The sequence below is a fragment of the Bufo bufo genome, chromosome 10 (assembly GCF_905171765.1).
Source record: "Bufo bufo chromosome 10, aBufBuf1.1, whole genome shotgun sequence".
Lineage (NCBI taxonomy): Eukaryota > Metazoa > Chordata > Amphibia > Anura > Bufonidae > Bufo > Bufo bufo.
This window is the reverse complement of record NC_053398.1, coordinates 102469400-102496033: the sequence shown is the minus strand read 5'-3', so window position 1 is coordinate 102496033 and position 26634 is coordinate 102469400. Positions and strand designations below refer to the sequence as shown.

General features: G+C 45.2%; 1 protein-coding gene across 6 annotated transcripts; it reads left to right on the top strand.

The window, feature by feature from the left end:
* PSKH1 (protein serine kinase H1) lies at positions 1–26634 on the top strand. Of its 6 annotated transcripts, none has more exons than XM_040409844.1 (4): positions 1–127; positions 6911–6979; positions 13535–14538; positions 24840–26634. In XM_040409844.1, exons 3-4 carry the CDS (start codon positions 13606–13608, stop codon positions 25155–25157), a joined length of 1251 nt encoding a protein of 416 aa, XP_040265778.1. In that variant the 5' UTR covers positions 1–127; positions 6911–6979; positions 13535–13605; the 3' UTR covers positions 25158–26634. The 6 variants fall into 6 exon arrangements, with proteins under 6 accessions (XP_040265778.1, XP_040265781.1, XP_040265776.1 ...); XM_040409847.1 differs by having other exon boundaries at positions 13529–14538; XM_040409842.1 differs by having other exon boundaries at positions 14–155.

Sequence of the window (26634 nt, the reverse complement as noted above, 5' to 3'; positions counted from 1 at the left end):
CTGTTGCCATGGCTCCGCTCAGCTCCGTGGGAGAAAACGTGACGTCAGGCGACTTCCGCTTTGTAGAGGTCCGCGGCGTCTTGTGAGGGGGATAAACACAGGGTTTACCTCTCGGCTTCATGGAGCTGTACGTGACGGTGAGGAGGCGGTAGACGGTGAGGCCCGCTTCACAGCCTGCTAGTGGCCGCACCTGTGGGCAGGTCATGTCGGGGGGCACTAGGTATTTACTGTGTGTATAATGTGGGGCTGGAGACTGTGTGTGACAGACGTCACCTGTCTGCTGGTATCCTGGGTACTGTCACCTTACCATCAGAGGGGGGACTGGCCTAGGGGCCAGCTTAAAGGGGCTGTCCACTTTTCACAAGTGATGGCCTATCCTCAGCGTTGTCCATCACTATCTGACAACCCCCCCCCCCCCCCCATCAGACCTCACTGCCTGTGTGATACTACTACAGGCTGGTTTCACACAGTGTTAGCAGAGGAGCAGACCGCCGGAGTTCATGGTATCCGGCATAGTCCCAAACGGCCGGAGAACCGCCAGATCCCTATGACTATAATGGGATCTGCTATTAGTCCTGGGATTCGGCCGTAGAAAACCAGTTCCTGTAGAGGTCTTTGTCCGGGCAGACCCCCTCTGGTCGCAGTATAGTAAACTGTGGACCAGCGGGCCCCTACTAGGACGGTCCTATCCCTGTCAGTGATGCCGACAGTGGTAGGACATGTTTTGCACAGGGAGTAACTTCCGTTTTTTTGGCGGACCCATTGAAATGAATGGTTCAACATACGGTCTGCAAAAAAAAACAAACGGAACAGACACGGAAAGAAAATACATTTGTGTGCATGAGCCCTTATATCGATGGGGTTGAGGTTGAAAGGGGGTCCAGCTTTAAGTTTCCAGGCATGCATATGGCAGAAGATCTTCAGTGGTCGATTACCTGTTCATCCTTAGGGTCCATTCACACGTCTACATTAAGGGTCTGCATCCGTTCCGCAATTTTGCGGAACGGGTGCAGACCTATTCATTTTCAATTTTGCGGCCCCGCAAAAAAATAGAACATGTCCTATTCTAGTCCGCAGCCACTGACAAGAAAAGGCATTTCTATTATAGTGCCGGCCATGTGCGGTCCGCAAAATGCAGAACGCACATGGCCGGTGTCCGTGTTTTACGGGACGTGTGAATGTACCCTTAAGGTCCATTCACATGTCCGTAGTGTACTGCAATCTGCAATACACCCGGCCGGCACCCCCATAGAACTGCCTATTCTTGTTCGCAATTGCGGAAAAGAATAGGACATGTTCTATTTTTGTCCGGAGCCGCGGACTGCAAGATTCGGGGGCACGCTCCGGAAATGCGGATGCGGACAGCACACTGTGTGCTCTCCGCATCCATTCCTGCCCTATAGAGAATGAATGGGTCCGCACCCGTTCTGCAATTTGCGGAATGGATGCGGACCTATTCTACGGACGTGTGAACGGACCCTTAGAAGACACAGCAGAGGCTTTATTTTTGGGTTCGGTTATTTGGTGAAATACTGGTTGGTTTTTTATCGTTTGGTTCGGCAGCTGTTCTGCATCTCACCGCAAAGCCCTTTAGAGGGTTGGTAAATCTGCGCAGTGGATTATCGGCGTGCGATTGCCTTGATGTGAGAGCATCTATTTATCACGTGGTTTGAGGCGGGCGAGAAGAATCTTGGAAGATGATTCTCACCCGGGTCGTAAGTTTTACTCCCTACTTCCATCGGGGAGACGGCACAGGAACATGTGTTGCTGCATCACCAGGTCGAGGAAAAGTTATTCTACTTTACACCAGTTTTGATAAATCTCCCCCATTGTGTTTTATTGGCATTGTACTTGTACTCGCTCAATGACAATAAAGTTTAAATATATATAATTTTATTTTTTTGTGGTAAGGTGTACTGTAAAGTCCTGGAAGCGGTGTATATCAGTCAGGCCCTCAGCTGGGTGTGATAGAAGAAATCCAGAAAGCTGCATTTCTTTCGGCAGAGTGTAGTTTGCTGAAGCTGTTTGTTTAGATTCTGTTCTGAGCTGGATTTTTTTTGGACTGGTGGGTAGGTTGGTAGTGGGACCTGGCTCCCCTAGCCGGAGGCGATCCCAGGTATGACTGTTCGGATCATTACTGGGCAATAAAAGAGGCCTCAGACTGTCAGTCTGGGTCAGAAAGCCTGGGAAGCTAGCTGACTCCCCTGTGTGAACTGCACTGTATAGGTGAGACGGAAACAACTTGTCTAGGTAGCGTCCAGACGGACAGGAGTTTATTTTGTTTGTTGTGCCATGCTGGTGCCAGGGCTGCACCCCACCAACTGAAGTCATAACTTGGAGGCTATTTTGTTATGCAGCGTCCCAGAAAATCAACTGGACTGTTTAAAGGGAACCGGTCACCGGGATTTTGTGTATAGAGCTGAGGACATGGGCTGCTAGATGGCCGCTAGCACATCTGCAATACCCAGTCCCCATAGCTCTGTGTGCTTTTATTGTGTAAAAAAAAAAAGATTTGATCCATATGCAAATTAACCTGAGATGTGTCCTGTCCCTGACTCCTTTCACGTACAGGACACATCTCAGGTTGGTCGCTTGGTGTTGTACTTTTAGTGATGTAAGCTGATAAAAAATGGTTTATTTAGCATAGTTTATTTTTTTACGGTGTTCATCTGAGGGGTTAGGTCATTTGATATATTTATAGAGCCGGTTGATACGGACGTGGTGATGCCTAATATATGTCTACTTTTCTTTCCTATTTTTGACAAAAAATTTTTTTACTTTATTTGGGGAAAATGACTTTTTTTTTTCTTGAAACTTTATTTTTTTTGGGGGGGGGGACTTTAGTTTTTCAACTTTATTTTTTTCACTTTATTTTTTGTCCCACTTTGGGACTTAAACTTTTGGGGGTCTGATTCCCTTTTACAATGCATTCCAATACTTCTGTATTGTGATGCATTAGCTGTAAGCCCCCTGGATCTCACAGGCTCTCCCCCAGAAGGCAGCCCTGATACCTAAGGAAGGCATCGGGCTGCTTTCCATGCCGACGGGTCCCCGTCACAGCAGCATGGGGACCCGATGGCAGCTCCAATCCCCGCCCGACATTGCACGTGCTGCGGTCAGCGCTGACCGCGGCACATCAAGGGTTAATGCGCCGGCATCAGTGATTTCACCAATGCTGGCGCATGCAGCAGGGGTCCGTCTATCAGTGACTGCTGGACCCCTGCCGCTGATCGGGCAGGCGCAGCTCCTGCACCCGCCCGATCACCATGAAGTACATGTACGTCACGGGTCTTTAAGTCCCGGACAGAAATTACGTACATGTACGTCATGGGTCCTTAAGGGGTTAATCTTCTTCTGGTGAAGCCATTCCTTTGTTGATTTGGATGTATGCTTTGTGTCGTTGTCATCCTGAAAGATGAAGTTCCTCTCATGTTCAGCTTTCTAGCAGAAGCCTGAAGGTTTTGTACCAATATTGACTGGTATTTGGAACTGTTCATAATTCCCTCGAGCTTAACTAAGGCCCCAGTTCCAGCTGAAGAAAAACAGCCCCTTGGCATGATGCTGCCACCACCATGCTCCACTGTGGGGATGGGGTTCTTTTGGTGATGTGCAGTGTTGTTTCTGCACCAAACCTATCTTTTGGAATTATGGCCAAAAAGTTCCACCTTGGTTTCATCAAACCATAACACCTTTTCCCACATGCTTTTGGGAGACTTCAGATGTGTTTTTGCAAAATGTATCCTGGCTTGGATGTTTTTCTTCGTAAGAAAAGGCTTTCGTCTTGCCACTCTACCCCATAGCCCAGACATATGAAGAATACGGGAGATTGTTGTCACATGTACCACACAGCCAGTACTTGCCAGATATTCCTGCAGCTCCTTTAATGTTGCTGTAGGCCTCTTGGTCGCCTCCCAGACCAGTTTTCGTCTCATCTTTTCATCAATTTTGGAGGGACGTCCAGTTCTTGGTAATGTCACTGTTGTGCCATATTTTCTCCACTTGATGATGACGGTCTTCACTGTGTTCCATTGTATATCTAATGCCTTGGTAATTCTTTTGTACCCTTCTCCTGACTGATACCTGTTAACAATGAGATCCCTCTGATGCCTTGGAAGCTCTCTGTGGACCGTGGCTTCTGCTGTGGGATGCGACTAAGAAAATTTCAGGAAAGACCAACTAGAGCGGCTGAACTTTATTTGGGGTTAATCAGAGGCACTCTAAGGCTGGGTTCAGACCTGAGCGTCTTTGCGCGTTTAACGCGCGTTTTTGACGCACGTTTTTGACGAGCGTTTTTTGCAATAGTAAACGCGCGTTTGACGCGCGTTTGTGTGATTGACTGCAATGTCCTATGGCCACAAACGCGCGTCAAAACGCCCCAAAGAAGCTCAAGTACTTGTTTGAGCGTAGGGCGTTTTACAGCGCGTTTTTCAGCGCTGTAAAACGCTCAAGTGAGAACCAGGGCCATAGGGAAGCATTGGTTTTCATGTGTTGAGCGTTTTACAGCGCGTTTGAACGCGCTGTAAAACGCTCAAGTGTGAACCCAGCCTAAATGATGGTCTGTGTATGCTGACTCCTATTTAACAGGATTCTGAATGTGATTGCTTAATTCTGAACACAGCTACATCCCCAGTTATAAGAGGGTGTGCACACTTATGCAACCACATTATTTTATTTTTTTTTTTTTTTTTTTTCCCCCCCCCCCCTCCACCTAAAAGATTTCAATTTGTTTTTCACATGAGTGGTACAGTTTATAGGTCACATTAAAGGTGGAAAAAGTTCTGAAATGATTTATCTTTGTCATTTTTTACAGCACAGAAACCTGAAGTTTTAACAGGGGTGTGTAGACTTTTTATATTCACTGTATATATAATGGGAAAATAAAAATTAGTTTAACATAAAAACATTATTTAAACAATAGGTCATTTTCTGACGACACATTCCCAGTATTACAGTATTGGTCTCTTCTTTGGAAAGGCCTTCAATATCAGATTGGTTAGTCTGACCCCCCCCTGTTCCCCCAAGCCACTCGTTTTTAATTATGCCAGGCAACCCTTTTGTCCCACTACAAACACTTATCCCCTATACATTTGATAAGGGGATAAATGTCTGACTCTGGTCCCACCACTGGGTCCCTTGCTAATCAGCAGGACAGAGGCCTTGTGTTCCCCAGTTTGAATGGAGCGGTGATGACGCATGCGCACTAACTCTCCATTCATCTATGTGGGATTGCCATAGATAGCCAAGAGTAAAACATAAAAAAATTGCTGGATACTTAAGACCTCAAATAGGCAGATCTTCAGGGGGTTAATTCTTGACTTATCAATGCAGTCAATCATTTCATAGATGTGCCTTGCATATGCAGCTGCTAGGGACAGAACTACCAGTGTAGCAGCCAGAGCAGAAACTATGGGGCTTGCAATCTAAAAAGGGCCTGGTCTGTAAGTGGGGCTATAGCTGACCGGACAGGACGCTGCTTTAATCTGCTATACCTCAGGCTGTGTAGCAGCTAGAGTTATGAGTTAAGTCTTGTTTTAAAGCTGACAATCTAAGCTTTGAAGCACCAGGGTCATGGCACTAGCCAACATACAGCCAAAGATGGAGCCTTTAGAAACAGGGTTTAGAGTTCTGCAATTAAAGGGGTTATCCTGGAAAAGTTAAGGATGACTTATCCTCAGGATTATCTTCATCATTATCACATCAGTGGGGGCCCAATCCCAGCATCCTCGCCAATCATTTTATTTAAAAAAATTTCAGGTAGCCACTGTGCTCACCAAAGTTCTGGGGAGCAATGCAGACTCCCAGCAGCTTTCCAAGGACAGCGCCATACATCCTGTAGTGGTAGTGCTTGGTATTGCAGCCCAGCCCCATTGACTTGAATGCGGCTGAGCTGCAACTTGGCCTTGCGACTGATGTACAGTGATGTCACTGACCTAGGAAGAGCCTGCGGCACTCAAGGCCACTTCTAACAGCTGATCAGCGGGGTACCGGGTGTCGCACCCTTGCAGATCTGATACTGACAACATATCCTAAGGATACGTTATAAATATCTTTCTAGAAAACCCCTTTAAGACATATCTACAGATTCTGTTTCTGGCTGGACATCGGCTTTAATCAGAACTTTTAAAGCTGACAATTTAAGCTTCCATTAACTCATAGATTGTCAGCTTTAACACAAGAACCCATATGTCTAGCTGCTACCCAGCAACTGGCCCTCCTCATCCGGCTATGCTCAGCCAGCATTTAGGAGGAGGGGGTATGGGGAGAGGACAGAGGCCTACATCATCTCCTCCCTGGGTAACTACAGTACATGTCTCCAAGGGGAGGGGTAACATGGACTTTTGTGTTATCCCTCCCCCCAGTCAATCAGAGTATACTGATTGTCACATATGGGGAGTCTTATTTTCCAGAAAAGGATTGAGCGGACCGCTTGCTCATCTGGTCACCCGTCTGCACCCAATTAGGCTGTGTGTTGATGCCATGACCCATAAATTTACCAGCGTCCTGATCTTGGCGTAAAATCAATCCCCCCGCACTCACACTAACATCAGTAGTGTTACACTGTCCCTATCCTGTCCTTTTTACATGAAATATGCTATTGCTGTAGAAAAGTAGTGGAACATATAAAAACTGCACATATTTGATATTATTATTGTACCGGCCCAGAGAATAACAAATTATTTATGCCATGTGGTGAGGAGGGGGGCCCGTTAACAAGTTAGATATGGGGCCAGTTTTTGCTAGTTACACCCCTGCAGGTACTGTATAGACTGATATAGAGGGGTCATGTCACATCTTGCACTATATTCACACTGTCGCAGCAGCAATGTGATTCCCAGTCTGTTCGCCATGATGATGCTACAACATGAAGTTTATGCAGCACATTCTGAAATCTGTGCATTCATCGTTTTAGGGTCCCAGTTATCCCAAACATGAGGCGTTTGGACAAGGTTGGTCATTTCTACAGCCTGAGATGTGAAAGGTGAGTAACTGATGACTATACCCAATGGTCTGCAATGTAGACTCACATCGTAGCCATGAGGGTGTAAGTGAAGAATTTGATGTTTTATAGTTGCGTAAAGGGGTTTTCCAAGACTTTTTAACTGATGACCTATGACACAGTGTGCTGTCCGCATCTTTTGTGGCCCCATTGAAATGAATGGGTCTGCAAAATTGCGGAACGGATGCGGGCTCATTTCATATGGTCGTCTGAATGAGCCCTAATACTGAGACATAGTTTTATGTCAGAATTGTGGAGCAATTTTGGAACAAAATGTAGTAACCCTAGATGCGCCAATTTCGGCAACTTTTTGACAGATTTTTGGCACAGACACACGTTAGTAAATCTGGGTCAGTGTGTTATAGCCTTGCCCTCGTGTCTTTAACCCCTTAAGGACATAGGGCGTACAGGTACGCCCTTGTGCCCTGGTACTTAAGGACTGTGCGGCTGGCAGTGATCGGAACCCGGTGCCTGCTCAAATCATTGAGCAGGCACCTAGGCTAAATGTCGGCGATCGCGGCAAACCGCAGGTCAATTCAGACCTGCGGTTTGCTGCGATTTCTGCAGTTTCTGACGCGGGGATCAGAAACTTTAGTATTCCTAAAATAGATCTGTATCCCTCCCCCTGCACCCCCGAGTGATTTTAGCCCAGGGGGAGGGTTGCGGGTGGTGCGGGAGGCGATCCCCCGCCCGCCTCCCCTTGAATAATCGTTGGCTTCTAGTGGGTATACCAGGGTGCCAGCACATTGCTGGCACCCTGGTATAAACGGCTGACATCTGCGATGCGATGTCAGCCGTTTAACCCTTTCCATACCGCGGTCCGTACGGACCGCTGTATGGAAAAGGTTAACAGCGCAGGGAGCTCCCTCCCTCTCCCATCGGGGAGCTGCTGTGCCTTTGCAGCCCCCCGATGGGAGAGGGAGGGAGCCCCCAGACAGCCCCCCACCAGCCGTGTCCTCACCCTTCCTCGTCTGCGAAGTTCTGAGCAGACGGGGAAGGTTCCCATGGCAACAGGACGCCGTCTCAGGCGTCCTGCTGTCCATGGTGCTGAACAGATCTGTGCTAAAAGGCATAGATCTGTTCAGACAAAGTGTAAAATACAGTACAGTACAATATATATTGTACTGTACTGTATTATACAGACATCAGACCCAGAACCAAGAGGGTCTGGGTCAAAAAGAAAGTAAAATAAAGTACGGTAAAAATCAAAAAACACATTTATCACTGATTAAAAATGAAAAAAATAAAATTCCCTACACATGTTTGGTATCGCCGTGTCCTTAACGACCGGATCTATAAAACGGTCATGTTACTTTACCCGAACGGTGAACGCCATAAAAATAAAAAATAAAAAACTATGATGAAATTCAAATTTTGCCCACCTTACTTCCCAAAAAAGGTAATAAAAGTCGTATGTAAGCCAAAATTGTAACAATCAAACCGTCATCTCATCCCGCAAAAATCATACCCTACCCAAGATAATCGCCCCAAAACTGAAAAAAACTATGGCTCTTAGACTATGGAAACACTAAAACATGATTTTTTTTTTTGTTTCAAAAATGAAATCATTGTGTAAAACTTGCATAAATAAAAAAAAAAAGTATACATATTGGGTATCGCCGCATCCGTATCGACCGGCTCTATAAAAATATCACATGACCTAACCCCTCAGGTGACCACCGTAAAAAAAAAACAAAAAAAAAACGGTGTAAAATAACCTTTTTTTTTTGTCATCTTGCGTCACAAAAAGTGTAATAGCAAGCGACCAAAAAGTCATATGCACCCCAAAATAGTGCCAATAAAACAGTCATCTCATCCCGCAAAAAATGAGACCCTACTTAAGATAATCGCCCAAAAACTGAAAAAACTATGGCTCTTAGACTATGGAGACACTAAAACTTTTTTTTGTTTTAAAAATTAATTCATTGTGTAAAACTTACATAAATAAAAAAAATTGTATACATTAGGTATCGCCGCGTCCGCGACAACCTGCTCTATAAAATTACCACATGATCTAACCTGTCAGATGAATGTTGTAAATAACAAAAAAAAAAACTGTGCCAAAAAAGCTATTTCTTGTTACCTTGCCTCACAAAAAGTGCAATATAGAGCAACCAAAAATCATATGTACCCTAAACTAGTACCAACAAAACTGCCACCCTATCCCGTAGTTTCTAAAATGGGGTCACTTTTTTGGAGTTTCTACTCTAGGGGTGCATCACGGGGGCGTCAAATGGGACATGGTGTCAAAAAAAACAGTCCAGCAAAATCTGCCTTCCAAAAACCGTATGGCATTCCTTTCCTTCTGCGCCCTGCCGTGTGCCCGTACAGCAGTTTACGACCATATATAGGGTGTTTCTGTAAACTACAGAATCAGGGCCATAAATATTAAGTTTTGTTTGGCTGTTAACCCTTGCTTTGTAACTGGAAAAAAAATATTAAAATGGAAAATCTGCCAAAAAAGTGAAATTTTGAAATTGTATCTCTATTTTCCATTAAATATTGTGCAACACCTAAAGGGTTAACAAACTTTGTAAAATCTGTTTTGAATACCTTGAGGGGTGTAGTTTCTTAGATGGGGTCACTTTTATGGAGTTTCTACTCTAGGGGTGCATCAGGGGGCTTCAAATGGGACATGGTGTAAATAAACCAGTCCAGCAAAACCTGCCTTCCAAAAACCATATGGCGCACCTTTCACTCTACGCCCCGCTGTGTGGCCGTACAGTAGTTTACGGCCACATATGGGGTGTTTCTGTAAACGGCAGAGTCAGGGCAATAAAGATACAGTCTTGTTTGGCTGTTAACCCTTGCTTTGTTAGTGGAAAGAATGGGTTAAAATGGAAAATAAGGCAAAAAAAAGAAATTCGCAAATTTCATCCCCATTTGCCAATAACTCTTGTGCAACACCTAAAGGGTTAACGAAGTTTGTAAAATTAGTTTTGAATACCTTGAGGGGTGTAGTTTATAGAATGGGGTCATTTTTGGGTGGTTTCTATTATGTAAGCCTCACAAAGTGACTTCAGACCTGTAGTGGTCCCTAAAAATTGGGTTTTTGTAAATTTCTGAAAAATTTCAAGATTTGCTTCTAAACTTCGAAGCCTTGTAACATCCCCAAAAAATAAAATATCATTCCCAAAATAATTCAAACATGAAGTAGACATATGGGGAATGTAAAGTCATCACAATTTTTAGGGGTATTACTATGTATTACAGAAGTAGAGAAACTGAAACTTTGAAATTTGCAAATTCTTCCAAATTTTTGTTAAATTAGGTATTTTTTGGTGCAAAAAAAATAATTTTTTTGACTTCATTTTACCAGTGTCATGAAGTACAATATGTGACGAAAAAACAATCTCAGAACGGACTGGATAAGTCAAAGCGTTTTAAAGTTATCAGCACTTAAAGTGACACTGGTCAGATTTGCAAAAAATGGCCTGGTCCTAAGGTGTAATAAGGCTGTGTCCTTAAGGGGTTAATTATCTCACGGGACCGCCACAGAGGAACTGAAGAACTACATGCTGCCCTTTTAAATGTATGGGAGGTTCTCTCAAAAACAAGAGGTGCTCTTTGGGGCGCTCTCTGCTGGAGGTTCTGGGAACTGAGCTTAGTTTCTATGAGCAGTAAGGCCGGTTTGTCTTTTAGGTATTTTAAAGGGAACCCGTCACCTCCAAGAAACCTCCCAAGCCGGCAGCAGTACCTTAGAGGAGCCAGCAGCGTGTTAGTAACGATCATTTTCTTCCTGCAGGCAGATGAAGCAGAAGCTGCAAAAACGTTCTTTAATCCCCTGCCGGCGCGCTTCTCTAGTCGGGCTGGAAGTCACGGGGGCAGCGGCCTCCTTGCTTCAAGTCACGGTAACCATGTCACCTTCCCTGCACCTTCGCTGTGACTTACAGCGCTTATGCACGACAGTTCGGCTGGCTTTGCTGAACTGCCGACTGTAAGTCACAGCGAAGGGGGCGTGGTTACCGCGACTTGAAGCAAGGAGGCCGCTGCCCCCGTGACTTCAGCCCGACTAGAGAAGCGCGCCGGCAGGGGATTAAAGAACGTTTTTACAGCTTCTGCTTCATCTGCCTGCAGGAAGAAAATGATAGTTACTAACACGCTGCCGGCTCCTCTCAGGTACTGCTGCCGGCTTGGGAGGTTTCTCGGAGGTGACGGGTTCCGTTTTAATCAATATGTATACATTACAACCCTTCTCCACAGGAAGATTTGCGAGACAGTGGTCAGTTTTAATTTTGGTTTTTAATTTTCTTTTCTTTTTTCTTTTCTTTTTGAGCATTTTGATGAGATTGAGCTTTACCTGAGCAGAATCGAGCATTGACGGTTGTGCTTTATAGGAAACACTTGTACGGCGTAGAACTAGTCTGACCAGATATAAATGTCCTACCTGTTTTATGGAACAGATAATATTTTAACGCTGTATAAATGTTCATCACCTGCTAGACCTCACCCTGAAGTCCTTCAGGAAACTATGGCAGAAAAGGTGACCGCAGGCTTAGTCCTTCTCTAGTCCAGATACATAGTAGGCATCTCTGTACTTGTACTCAACATACAGTAAAAGTATATTTAGCATCTACAATATGTGGCACGAAAAAATTAAATAAAAACAGGTGGAATTGCATGTAACCTAAAATAATTTCTAAAAAAAAAAAATAATTATAACTCCTTGCACAAAAAAAATAGAAAACGTCATGTATCAAAAGATGATCCCATATTAACTTCTTAACGACTAGGACACTTTTTTGGTTTTTCCTTTTTTTTTCTTTCCTTCCTCAACTTTTAAGATATTTTTATTTTTTTGTGGAACAAGCAGTATTCTTTTATTAACCCCTTCCCAACATCCGCTGTACATGTATGGCGGATGTCGAGTCTTTAAAGATGGCGCCTATAGCGAGCGCCATTATAGCCCCCGGGTGCTTGCTGTTTAATAGAGCCGACACCCGCGGCTAATGTCCGCGATCGGCAGTCAAATGTGACCGCGGTGTCTTAGAGGGCTAAAACCTGGAAGTGCGCGCTTCCGAGGCAGGAATGCTTTCCCTCAGTGGACTCGCTCTATGCTGGTAATGAGCCTGTACTAAGCCTCCTGGCTCATTACTTGTATATAACAGCACAGGCCAGCAGGTGGCAGCACTGATCTGTAATTTACCAATTCTGTATAGAATAAAGGAGCAAATTCTATTATTCTATCCAAATTACAGTCAGATGATTGCAAGTTGGGGTCCACTTGGGGACAAGAAAAATTCAAAGTTTTGAACAGTATAAAAAAAATATCAAATCTTCCCCCTTCTTCCAAAATGAATAACATCATGGGCATCTCCGCGTGTGAAAACACCCATACTATTAAAATATATATTTTTAAAAACTATCCCATACAGTGAATGCCGTAACGGTAAAAAATTAAAAATAGCCGATTCCAAGTTTTTTCATCACCTCCCCCCCCCCCCCCCCCCAAAAAAATGAATAAGAAATTCATACACACCCCAACATACATGGTATTAGCAAAAACTACATCGTCCTGCATCTGAGAATCTCTGCTGAAAAACTGCGCATAATCCGCAACGTGTGCAGGTAGCCTTATACAGCCTGCACCCACCATGTATGGAGCGAGCTCAGTGTGCGAAACTACTGCATACAACCCCTTAACGCTTGTGACATACATGTACGTGTCTAGTGTTAAGAAGATGTCCAGGAGGAAAATATTGATCCTATCCATCCTGATGATAGGACCTCAATATCTGGTGGGATTCCAACAGCCAGCACCCCCACCGATCAGCTGTTTGAAGAGGCTGTGGCACTGCGGTGAGTGATGTGGCCTCTGTATAGCATACCAGGCACAGTGCCGTGCCGTCCATTGTATAGCGCTGTACTTGGTATTGTATCCGAGGCCCTTTCACTTGAATGGGACTGTATGTGAGATTACTGGCCTAGGAAGAGGCCATGGCGTCTTCAAACAACTGTTCGGCGGGGGGGGGGGGGGGGGGGGGGCCAGGAGTTGGACCCCCAGCGATCAGATATTGATAGCCCCTTTAAACAGTAAGTTGCTTAGGATAGTTTCACACTAGCTCTTGAGATCCCACCGTGAGCAGCGGTTTTCTTCTGGCCGATTCTCGGCATACTTGATTGGGTCGGATGGAGACTGCAGCGGGAAACAGCCGAGTGTTCCCTGCCGGATCAGTCGACCAGATCTCAAGTGCTAGTGTGAAACTAGTCTTAGCGCTTTGGAATTTCTTACCGTGTTGGAAGTTGTCCAGTAGTTATGTTTCTAGTTAGTAGACATTTGCTATCAATTAGATATGACCCAGAAAGGCAGTGCATGTTGCAATACAGGGCTGATGTTCCAGTGCTCCTGTTTGTATGGTAGATTTATATATATTTTTATGTTTTCTTGTACTCGGTTACTATATCAGTAAAATTACAGTTGACTATATTCAGATATTGCCCGTACTGTATACCGGGGGTTTGTAGTTTGTACCTATTAGCTTATTAGTATCTTGCATTGCTCCATGATGAATATTTTCTATTTTTTCCAAGGTGCAGTTGATGCAAGTACATCAGTTCATTTATATTTTCATACACCATGCCACATGGAAGACTGAGTTTTTCCCGTGATGGGCTGTGGGACAAGCAAAGTGCTTCCCGAACCTCCAAAGAACATCCAGTTGGATTTAGTCAAAAAAGTCGAACCATTCCTAGCCCCAAAGAATGACCAATACAAGCATTTCATTACAGACCATGGGCGAATCGACGCTAAAGGGGCCTCCCCGGCTCCTCCGTACGCAAATGGCTACCCACACAGTCACTCTGAGACCGCTGATCCCCGGAGACACAAAGTAGCGAAGTACAGAGCTAAGTTTGATCCGCGAGTAACCGCAAAATATGACATTAAAGCCCTCATTGGTCGGGGAAGCTTCAGTCGTGTGGTAAGAGTGGAGCACAAGGCCTCCAAGCAGCCGTACGCTATTAAAATGATTGAAACGAAATACCGAGAGGGCAGGGAGGTCTGCGAGTCTGAACTTAGTGTCCTGAGGAGAGTGCGACATACAAATATCATTCAGCTCATTGAAGTCTTTGAAACACAGGAAAGAGTCTATATGGTCATGGAACTGGCAACAGGGGGCGAACTTTTTGACCGAATTATCGCCAAGGGTTCCTTCACGGAGAGGGACGCCACTCATGTACTGCAGATGGTATTGGAAGGGGTGAAATATTTGCACACTCTTGGGATCACACACAGAGACCTGAAACCAGAAAATCTGCTGTATTATCACCCAGGGACAGACTCCAAAATTATGATCACAGATTTTGGTCTTGCAAGTGCTCGAAAAAAAGGGGATGACTGCTTGATGAAGACTACCTGTGGAACCCCAGAATACATTGCCCCGGAAATTCTCGTAAGGAAACCGTATACAAACTCTGTGGACATGTGGGCACTAGGAGTCATATCCTATATTCTGTTGAGTGGCACTATGCCGTTTGAGGATGACAATAGAACACGTCTGTACCGCCAGATTTTAAAGGGAAAATACAGCTACTCTGGTGAGGTAGGTATTTTTTTTTAACTCGTTTAGATACCATGACCTTAAAAGACATATAATATTTTAATATACAATAATGAAAAAGAGGAAAAGAAGATGGCACCTGCTGCCAGCAGTGGGACAGGGGATGCCATCTTTATGACCATCAGCCATTTTGTGTCACCCAACATTCTCAGGGCACCGATATCCCCAGCCTCCTATTAGGCACACTGAGGGGTACGGTAAGTTTTGACCATCTTCTCTTATACTGGCTTTAAATTCCTTATAATGAATAATAAAGACTCCAAATAATATATAGAAATTATATTTGCTAAATGTACATCGCCTGCCAGATTCTAAGTGAGCTGTGATCCTTTAATCAGCCTTTCAGTTCGTATCAATTGAAAACAGTTTTCCAGTTATAAAACATGAAAGGGATTGTGTCATCTCAGGCATTTGTGGCATATTGCTAGGATATGCCCCCAATGTCTGATAGGTGCGTGTACCAGAGGTAGGACCTGCACCTTTCTCTAAAACAGCACCTGCAAAGTGAAGGAGAGCGGATCGCACATGCCCAGCTGCCCTCCATTAATTTCTATGAGAGTGCCGAAAATAGCCTATTTCCGTTAGCTCCATGCAGCAGTGCGCTTCCCATTCATTTCTATGGTTCTGACGAAAATAGCCGCTCTGCTGTTTTTGGCACTCCCAAATATAAATGAGTGGAGGGCGGCGGTGCATTTGTGGTCCGCTCTCCTCCACTTTGCGGGATCCATTTTAGAGATGGGTGGGGCTCGCAGAGGATACCACCAATGCTTGACCCCACAGAACCTATGAGGCTCCTGAGGCAACAGCCATCATGCAGACTTGGTTGTGTCTAGAAGGTGAGTCATGGCTGATCTCCAGGGACTCGTTTAGATTTTTAAATATATTTTTAATTGTTTTAATCAATAGGAAGGAATAAATGCTCTTCCTTGTGTAAGCCATAGCAGCTGCCTGTATGCCATAAGTACACAGAATAACATAGAAAGCGAATCCGTCAGATACTCCTGTGTACCCTACTATAACACGTGACGAGAGGACATCCTCTACATCTACAGGAAAGAAGATTTCACCATCATCTTTACTGTAAGAGCAGTGAGACTAGGAAACTGCCAGAAGAGGATGTGATGGTGGATTCACTGTACATTGTACACGTTATATGTACTAGGTTTCTGGAGAAGCGACGTTGATCCAGGGATTTATTCTGGTGGCCATATTTAGAGCCTGGAAGGAATTTTCTCCCTCAGGCCTGTTTCAGATGAGCGTGTCCTGTACGGAAATAACGCTCCGTGTGTCAGCATGATTCCCCGTTATGGACACTGCTCGTTTCTCAGGTGCTCACGACATTATACTGATTTATAATGCTATGTGTCTCTGCGTGACCTTGTTTCTTCAGAATTATACTCATGCAGAGACTCACCCCATTATATATCATTATAATGCCATGCAGTCCAGAGAAACGAGCAGTGTCCATAACGGGGAATCGCGCTAACACGTGGCGCGTGATTTCCGCATAGAACATGCTCGTCCTAATGAGTCAGTTACCATCTGCCCCATCTGGGATTTTTGTCTTCTGCTGGATCGCCACAGTAGGATTATAGGTTGGAGTTGATGGACCTGTTTCCCTTTCCAACTTTACCACATATGTACAACTTAAATGCATACCTACAGATAAATCTGTCACCACGACCCCGGACTATTAATTTAAAACAAGTAGAGCGACCCCGGACCCACCGCTCACCAGAGTTATAAAGTCTGTATTGTCAGCCTTGCAGATGCCTTTATTTTTCCCATGCACGGGAGGCTGATTGGTTAATGTGGTGATGAATTAATAAGTCGGTGTATCATAATATCGGGCACAGACGTGAATGAAGAACTTACCCTGTAGAGGTAAGTCTGTCCTAATAAACACAGAATGAGATGATTAAAGGGATGACTGATTCAGTCTTGTTCCCCTTTCTATTCACTTGCCCTGGTGTTCAGTGAGTAGTAAATAATTGCAGATATTCCCAACTCTATGCGCTGGTAGAAAAAAACATTCATTCGATCAACGCGTTTCAGCGTAAATCGGCATCACCAGGAGCAGTTTACTATGTAAGTGCATACTCACTCTGACCTCCCCTGGTGCGGCGCTGGTACTGGTCTCCTTATGCGTTCCTACACAAATCAGCCTATATGAATGCCATGCCCATACCAGGGTATGCCAGTGTGTTTGTCCACCTACCATGCCCATACCAGGGTATGCCAGTGTGTTTGTCCACCTACCATGCCCACACCAGGGTATGCCAGTGTGTTTGTTCGCCTAGGGCGTGAGACTTGATTGTGATGAAGGTAACCTATGATCTATAGTGCTGCCAGTTGCTGACCTCCCATGGCTGTGCTGACTGAGAGCGAGCGGGACAACCCTAACAAGTTTGGTAGGGGGCCATTCTTGACTGTCTATAGCAGGGGTGGCCAACCCGTGGCTCTTGAGCCTCATGTGGCTCCTTGCTTCTTCCAGTGCGGCTCTAGCTTTCCGGCCGCTCACTCTCCATCCCAGGGTCAGATCTACTTTGCAGCTCCAGCTCACTCTCCACTACGTCCTGATGCACACAGTGTAAGGACGTAGTACCTGGGGACACAGTGGAGCCTGTCTGACCTGCAGAGTAGCAGGAGCCCAGTGCCTGATCAGGAGAGGGAAGAGATTTTTTTTAAATTATAGAACTGAGCATAGGGGTCTGATCTAAGCATGGGAGGGTCCTGGTCTGATCTGAGCATGGGGGGGGGGGGGGGGGGGGATCCTGATCTGAGCATGGGGGTCTGATCTGAGCAATGGGGGAGAGTCCTGGTCTGGGCAATGGGGTCTGATCTGAGCATGGGGGGGGCGAGATCTGAAAAGGTGGGAGATCTGAGCATGGGGTCAGATCTGAGTATGGGCGGTTTTGTTTGAGCAGGGGGGGTTAGATCTGAGAAGGGGGGAGATCTGAGCATTGGGGGGGGGGGGGGATCTGAGCACTGAGGGTCTGACACTGGGAGTCTGATTTGTGTTGTCTGATCTGAGCATTGGGGATCTTATTTTAGGTCAGATGAGGTTTGGGGATCTGATTTAGGAGTCTGATCTGAGGTCTGATCTTAGGGCAAAAAATAGGGTGACTTGTGTGTAAATGTATAGCTTGTGGCTCCTGGTAGTCATATATATATATATATATTATATTTTTTTTTTTTTTTTGGCTCTTCGTGTCTGTAAGGTTGGCCACCCATGGTCTATAGGTTGAGGTCCTGATCCATTTGTGTTTTCCCCATACTGAATATTGGGATACACTGACAGCCACTGTTTCCATGTTGGCAGTAATGAATTCATTACCATGGTAACCGATCCGCGTACCAACTAAATGCGTTCATACGTCTGTGAGCACATTTTGTAATTATACTAATTTGTATAGCCAGGGGGAGCAGTGGCTCATGATTACTCTTGTTTTACTGTATGTTCACTAAAAGTTGTGTTTTAATCTTCCCTTTTAATGTAGGTATCTGTAGGCTAATGTACTAGAATATAGATATACACTCACCTAAAGAATTATTAGGAACACCATACTAATACGGTGTTGGACCCCCTTTTGCCTTCAGAACTGCCTTAATTCTACGTGGCATTGATTCAACAAGGTGCTGATTGCATTCTTTAGAAATGTTGGCCCATATTGATAGGATAGCATCTTGCAGTTGATGGAGATTTGAGGGAGGCACATCCAGGGCACGAAGCTCCCGTTCCACCACATCCCAAAGATGCTCTATTGGGTTGAGATCTGGTGACTGTGGGGGCCATTTTAGTACAGTGAACTCATTGTCATGTTCAAGAAACCAATTTGAAATGATTCGAGCTTTGGGACATGGTGCATTATCCTGCTGGAAGTAGCCATCAGAGGATGGATACATGTTCTCATTCTGTTTACGCCAAATTCGGACTCTACCATTTGAATGTCTCAACAGAAATCGAGACTCATCAGACCAGGCAACGTTTTTCCAGTCTTCAACAGTCCAATTTTGGTGAGCTCGTGCAAATTGTAGCCTCTTTTTCCTATTTGTAGTGGAGATGAGTGGTACCCGGTGGGGTCTTCTGCTGTTGTAGCCCATCCGCCTCAAGGTTGTGCGTGTTGTGGCTTCACAAATGCTTTGCTGCATACCTCGGTTGTAACGAGTGGTTATTTCAGTCAACGTTGCTCTTCTATCAGCTTGAATCAGTCGGCCCCTTCTCCTCTGACCTCTAGCATCCACAAGGCATTTTTGCCCACAGGACTGCCGCATACTGGATGTTTTTCCCTTTTCACACCTTTCTTTGTAAACCCTAGAAATGGTTGTGCGTGAAAATCCCAGTAACTGAGCAGATTGTGAAATGCTCAGACCGGCCCGTCTGGCACCAACAACCATGCCACGCTCAAAATTGCTTAAATCACCTTTCTTTCCCATTCTGACATTCAGTTTGGAGTTCAGGAGATTGTCTTGACCAGGACCACCCCCCTAAATGCATTGAAGCAACTGACATGTGATTGGTTGACTAGAGAATTGCATTAATGAGAAATAGAACAGGTGTTCCTAATAATTCTTTAGGTGAGTGTATAGTAATACATGCAAATCAAAATGATTTAAAGGGGTTTTCCGATATTGATCACTTATCCTCAAGAGTAGAGTATCAGATCAGTGGGGTCCATCACCTGCCGCCCCCACTGAACAGCTGATAACACAAACTATAGAGTGTACAGAAGCCGAAGGCTCCTTCCACTGCGTAGTGGCTGCGCAGGGTACTGCAACTCAAGTGAATGGGATCTGAGCTGTAGTGCTCCAGAGTCAGAAACTACATGGTGGATGGAACCTTCCATACGCCGTATAGTTTTTGACACTGGCAGCTTCCCTAAACAGCTGATTGGTCGGGTCCAACAACCAGCACCCCTACCAATCTGATATTGATGACCTATCCTAAGTCTCCCACCCTTAAAGAGGACCTGTCACCCTCCTAACAAGCCTGTTTTAATATCTTTGTGCATTCCCCATGTAATAACCATTTTGGAGCATCTATTGTTATGGCTCAGTTGTGCCATTCCTTTACTATTTCTACTAGAAGTTTTAAATTAATTGCTATTAGCCTTCAGTAAGGGTACAGAGGGGAGGTAACCAGTTAGGGGTGTGTCCCTGTACACATGAACATGGCAGCACTGATTGGATAGTCAGTCTGTGCAGGTACACGCCCCTCTGTACCCTTACTGAAGGCTAATAGCAATTCATTCAGAACTTCTAATAGAAATAATAAAGGAACTGCACAACATAGAGCCATAACGCCTCTGTGGTGTTAGCCGTGACACGGTTGCCGTGCATGCTGTTGCCAGCGGCAATGTGTTGTGGTTGCAGCATGTAGGTGCCTCCTCCTTTCTCCTGGGGCCTTCGCTGTCTGGTGCCGGAGGGGTTAATTATCTAGCTGGTGGGGATGTAGGTGTGTCCTGGGTGTGGCCATGAGGTTTATATTGCCTGTGGCTTGGTGGCTGGGTTCAGTGTTCCTCAAGCCTTGCTGAAGCTGTGCTCCTGCCCGGCCTCTACCATCTGCCCAGTGCTTGAAGGCTACCTTGTGGAACATCAAGGTCATCTATTTCATCCCGTTGTGTACCTTCCCTTCACTACCCTTTCATATGTTTGGTGATGTTTATGTATGGGTGGTTGTTGTCTTGTCTAGTGGTTGTTACATGTCTGGTCTGTTGGTGTCTGTAGTCCAGCATGTTTGCTAGACATGTTCCCTGTGTGGTGTGCCTCCGGAAGGGGGTCTCAGGGTTCCCCGAAGGGGGAACCACTAGCCTCTATGCAGTGCTGCCTGGGGCCGCTGTGCATCTTGCTGCATGGGGGTCCAGGCAGTAACTGGTGTGCTGGACACCTGCATGTGTTGTTGGTACGGTATCCTGTTTGGTGTGTGGGCTCCAGTACTTATGCACTGGTTCCAGTCGTGGTGGCAGCGGCAGGTAAGTGTCTTGTTCTGTGTTCTTACCTGCCGATCCAGTTGCTGTTTATGATCTCCACTTTTCCCTGTAACTAGGCCAGGGGAGACTCCTGTTTATCTGTGTCTGGGATGAACAGGTCGACTAAGTCCCTTCCCTATTATGAGGGATTATCAGGGCGACTCAGGGTCCGACGTTCCTGGGTATGAGCCGTCCTACCATCCAGATCCGCTCATATGGTGAGGATTAGGGGAGCATTAGGAGGTGATCTGCTCCCTTTTCCCGGTGCCCAGGCCTAGCTGCTTCCCCGTTTTCCCACGTTTTACGGTGGGCAGTTTTCCCCCACTCCCCACTGTGACATTGTTATTACATGGGGAATGCATGTAGATATTAAAACAGGCATGTCAGGAGCGGTGAAAGGTCCTCTTTAAATATGTCATCAGTATCTGATCGGTGGGGGTCTGACACCTGGGACCCAAGCTGATCAACTGTTTGAAAAGGCATCGGCCTTCCTGTTAGTGCCGCGGCCTTCTCAGTGCTCACCAAGTACAGGGTTATACTTTGTATAGCGGCTGTAGTTGGTATCACGCTCAGCGCCATTCACTTCAGTGGGGCTGAGCACGATACCAAGCACAGCTGCTATACAAAGTATGGCACTCCAATCAGGTTATCAAGATCCTGTAAAACCCCTTAAAAAAATATTGCACTGTTTTAGTTAAATAAAACATTTAATGCAAGAAATAAATTGCAAGTCCCTCAAAAAATAATATACTGTAATCACAACTGTAACAGCCTAACAATTAGAGTTGCACCAGGGTTCAAATTATCAATAATGTTTTACGCAGTTCGGTTCGATACTAGGATTGTCTCTCTTTTTTTATATATATATATATATTATGCACTATTGTGCTGCTTAGTGTCAGTTAGAGAACATGGTGCGAGCAAAGCGCACGCCATTCTCTCATAAGTGGTCACACAGTGAAGGAGGAGGGAGAATGTCCTCCCCACTGTGATGTGGCCGGCCACTGCCGCCAATGAAACAACTGAGTGTAGATACATTGTACACCCATTATTGTTATTATTTATTAAAGCGCCATTCATTCCATGGTGCTGTACATATGATAAGCGGTGCACATACATAATATAAAACAATTGCACTAAGCATGAACAAGACCAGTTACATACTGGTACAGAAGGAGAGAGGGCCCTGCCCTCAAGGGCTTACAATCTACAAGGGATGGAAGAAGGATACAGTAGGTGAGGGTAAAGCTGGTCATGGCGGTATAGAGGCAGCAGGGTTACTGTAGGTTGTAGAACTGTCTGAAGAAGTGGGTTTTCTGGTTTCCACTGTAGGCGAGAGTCTGATATGTTGGGATAAAGAGTTAGAGTATAGGAGCTACACGAGAGAAATCTTGAAGGCGATTGTGCGAAGAGGAGAGAAGGCCGTCTTGTGGGGTTGTATCGGGAAAGCAGCTCAGAGATGTACAGAGCGGACAGGTTGTGGACGGCCTTGTATGTCTATGTTAGTATTTTAAACTGAATTTGCTGGGCAATGGGGAGCCAATAAAGGGAGAGGAGTAATGGGGGTAGAGGTGGATTAGTCGTGCAGCAGAGTTGAGGATGGATGAGAGGCGTGCGAGGACACAGAGGAGGATGTTACAGTAGTCTAGGCGGTTAGATGAGGGCATGTACAAGCATTTTTGCACACTTTGGATTGAGGAATGCAAGAGATGTTTTTGAGTTGTAGGCGGCAGGAGGTGGAAAGGGCATGGATGTATGGTGTGAAGGACAGGGCAGAATCCAAGGCAGCGGACTTCGTTGATTGGGGAGAGTGTGCAGCCATTGACTGTAATAGAAAGGTCTGTTGGGGGGTGGCTGAGTGAGATGGGGGGAAATGATAAATTCTGTTTTATCTATGTTAAGTTTTAGAAAGCGAGAGAAGAAGGCTATAGAAGATGGGCATTGTGGGATTCTGGATAGTAGGGTGGTGATATCTGGACCAGAGACTTAAATTTGCAAGTCAGCAAAAAAGTGATACTGACGTCCATGGGACTATATGAGCTGTCCCATGCCGAAGGTGTAGATTAAAAAGTGCAGGGGTCCTAGGACAGAGCCTTGAGGGACACCAGCAGAAAAGGGGATGAGATGAGGAGGTAGTGTATGAGTGGGAGACGCTAAATGTCCGGTCTGTGAGGTATGATGTGATCCATACGTATTATTCCAGAGTGAAAGCCAGAACTGATGAGTGCCTGTGCTTCAGATTACCAAGGATCAAATTATACTATTCAAAAGGTAATCCTAAAACATAACATTTATTAGTAATACAAATAAAATAAATTGTGTCCAAAAATAAAGTGCAAAACAAAATCAGCAATTACGATCAAGGGTAAATCAACCCCCGATTCTACAACCATAAGTATCCCAAAAGAAAGAACATAAACAAATAAAGTGCACGGCGGCACTAATAACCAGCACGTCCTACCAGTACCAAGGGACGGTCATCAGATCCTTCTCCAATAACTTGAGCCGTATCGTACCCATCTGAGGATGATGTCCAATCAACGTAAAGATGGCAGTGATGCTCAGCTATGTAGGGTCCCTATTCATGCCCTGTGGCTAGCTAATCGCTTAACCCTGATACTAGGAAATATGTAGCAGCCTGACCACAGGGCACTCGTCCTGATAAGGGCGACCCCGTCCGGAACCTGTCCCTCAGCAATAAAAAGCTATATGTACACGAAACACTCCCTACACGCATGTTTCACTGCCAGGACAAAAGCAGTTCATCAGGGGAGATGGAAAAGTATTAGGGATCAATACATAAGGATAAACTATCGATCCCATACAGCAAGTTAAAGATTATAAGTCTGCTGGTAAAGAGGGGTACCAAGGTGGTGGGGACCCCCCAGGGGCAACCTCAAAAATGGGAGGTAAAGGTGGTGCAGGGTAAAGATAAAAATCCCTGCACATGGGACGCCAACTAAACTGGCGCTCCCACCTCATTTAAATAGTTACCTTGCTCTGTCTGCCGCCACCTGTGATACCAATAACCAATGAGCGCACGCACCCGCCTGCACGTCAGCACAGCGTGTGCGCTCATCATAGATCCAAAGTGAGGCATGAAGCGCAGGGAAGTGCCAAAAGAAACTGAGCAGTCCCGCACATGCGCGATCTCGCACTAAATATCGCGAGATTGCGTCTGCCGGCCCATAACATTAGGGGTAATCGCCGATGCCTATTACTCCTATGTGCTCTCAGGTTGCGAAACAATAGGACATCATGCCGCCACCGGAGCACGTCGGCCCACAACCAGACCTTATTGAAACATAGTATGCAAGGCAATTTGCTATAATCAAAACAAAAAGAAAACTGGGTAATGGCCTAACAACAAAAACATTGACCATTGGCACTAACTAATAGGCATTATAGTGATCTTCCTCCAAAAAGTAAAAGAATAATGGCATAGTGAATAAATAAAATTCATTAAACTATAAATGATAGTAAAACCAGACAAAAGATAGAAGACCATCATTAATATGGGGGAAGGATATAGCCCCTAGTTTATATGGTACAGTAACAAAGTCATGGGCATTGAAAAACAGTTCATGAGTACTGAGGGGAGAGAGGAACGAACCTCTCCGTTAGAGGAACAGTCACCAGGGGTAATTGCTTATTTACAAAAAACAACTAAAATTTAGTTGTTCATTACGCCCTGTCGGGGTGACCGTCCGTAGGAGAAAAATCCAACGTGCCTCACGCTGTAATAAAATCTTGTCCCAGTCCCCCCCACGTTTAGGGAGACCAACAGTTTCAATGCCCATGACTCTGATAACCCTAGGGTCTCCCTGATGTAAGTCGCATACATGGCGAGCGACCGCTGTATCCCGCCGCTTTTCAATATCCAAGAGATGTTCTCCTACACGTCGACGAAGCTCCCGTTTCGTTTTTCCTATGTATTCCCTTTTGACAAATACACGTAATTTTGTATATTGCACCAGAAGTCCGACATGAAATAAAATCCCTGATGTTAAAGCTGCGTTTTAGATTGCTGCTGGTAAAAGTTTTACCCGTAGATTAAAAAGTGCAGGGGTCCTAGGACAGAGCCTTGAGGGACACCAGCAGAGAAGGGGATGAGATGATGATGAGGAGGAGGTGGGAGACGCTAAATGTCCGGTCTGTGAGGTATGATGTGATCCAGGAGAGGGTCAGGTCAGTGATGCCAAGAGATAAGAGAGTTTGCAACAGAATAAAGATGTCGGCCTACCCAGGCTAAGCAAAAACTCTTAGTGTCTATGAAATGATGTATACTGACACTGTCATCTTTTCGATCTGCAGCCATGGCCTAGTGTTTCAAATCTGGCAAAAGACTTTATTGACCGTCTGCTCATGGTGGAGCCATCGGAGAGAATGACTGCGACCCAGGCTCTTAAACATCCCTGGGTAGTAAGTATGGCGGCATCTTCCTCTATGAAAAATCTGCACAGGTCCATCTCTCAAAACCTCCTCAAGCGCGCTTCATCCCGCTGTCAGAGTACAAAGTCTGCACAGTCTGTTCGTTCCAGTCGATCCACGAAGTCAACAAAGTCTCGGCGCGTGAGAGAACGAGAATTGCGAGAACTTAATCTGCGCTACCAGCAGCACTACTATGGCTGAGCACATGGTGCAAAAGTTACAGTGGAATTTCCAGTGCCTTTTTTTTTTTTTGCCTTTTCCTGAACGTGCTCCAGTATATTTCTTCTTGCATCAGAGCTGTGCAAGAAAATATAGTTCACAGGCTGCACCTCTTAACCTGTTACACCTCCGAAACCTCCTGGAAAATATGGCCTTCAAAAGTTGGGCGTCTGCAGTAAGTATTTCGGTACTGTGGCTACCAAGTTCCTGGAGCACTTGCTCTGTCAAGCATCATGTAATGAATGTTTAAAGGAACATTTGAGCACCCAGTTGTGAATTTTTGAATCGAAGCATTTCTTCTGGAGCTCTGCCAGTGTCCAAAACCAACATCATTTTAGTCCTCCGCAGTAAATGAAGTTAACACAGCGGAAAAGGGGTGTAGTCTACATCTGTCAGTTGTACGGTCAGTTTGGTGGAAAGGAAAGATCTGTCAGTTCTCTCATAGAAATTCTATCAAATGCTTGACAGGCATTTTAAAGAAGTAGTCCTAGATTTCGATACTGATGGCTTATCCTCGGGATAGGTCCTTCCGTATCTGATCGGTGGGGGTATGACTCCCGGCACCCCTGCCGATCAGCTGTATGAAGAGGTGTGGTGTTCCAGTGAGCACAATGGTCTCTTCCTAGGCTCACTGGTCACCCGGCCTAGACACCGCTCAGTCCTATTCATTGGGTATGCAGTGTATGGCGCTGTGCTTGGTGTGATCAGTCAGCAGTGCTCACTGGAGTGCCACCACCTCTTGGAAACAGCTGATCATCAGGGGTGCCAGGAGTCAGATGCCCGCCAATCAGATATTAGTGTCCTCTTGTGAAGATAAACGATCAAAATGTTGGACAACCCCTTTAATAAAGTCTATTTTCACATCATTTCTGTGCCGTTTGTAAAATCCGGACCAAAGAGAAATTTTGTATAAACTATGCAAACAAAAAACAATGCTGCAGACTGCATACTTTTTATCCATTTCTATAAAACACCACAGAGCTGTTTTACTTGTGTATTATACGTTTCAGTTCATTTTTATGTTTTTTTTTCTTCCCCATTTAATGTGGTCATGTACAAAATACTGAACTGTTTTCTGCCAGTTTACCCTTTTTGATTCAGGAGATCGTCTAGATTTGCTGGAACTGGACAACTGAATTTTTATTACAGTATCTGTAACATTATTTTGCCACTATTATTGACCTGGAAGTTTTGGATGAGTTGGATTTAAAGAGGTTTTGGGGATTTTGATTACCACATCACTTTATGCCTCGTTTACATTTACGTGCCCATTTCATGTCCGTGTTGCATCTGTGTGTCATCTGTTTTTGACTGATGCTGCCCAGCTGAAAATTAATTTCCATAGCAGCTCCTTACCAGCAGTCCGTGAAAAAGGGATGCAACATGGATGCCATCCGTATTGTGCCCGTGATTTTCAATGGACCTGTTTGGTCCACATCACGGACCAATATAGTGTATG

What these genes read in the sequence shown, in the direction of transcription:
- PSKH1 (XM_040409844.1), top strand. Translation starts at nt 13,606, where the DNA reads ATGGGCTGTGGGACAAGCAAAGTGCTTCCCGAACCTCCAAAGAACATC. An exon ending in AATACAGCTACTCTGGTGAG is followed by an intron (nt 14,539 to 24,839) that starts GTAGGTATTTTT and finishes TTCGATCTGCAG; the next exon opens with CCATGGCCTAGTGTTTCAAA.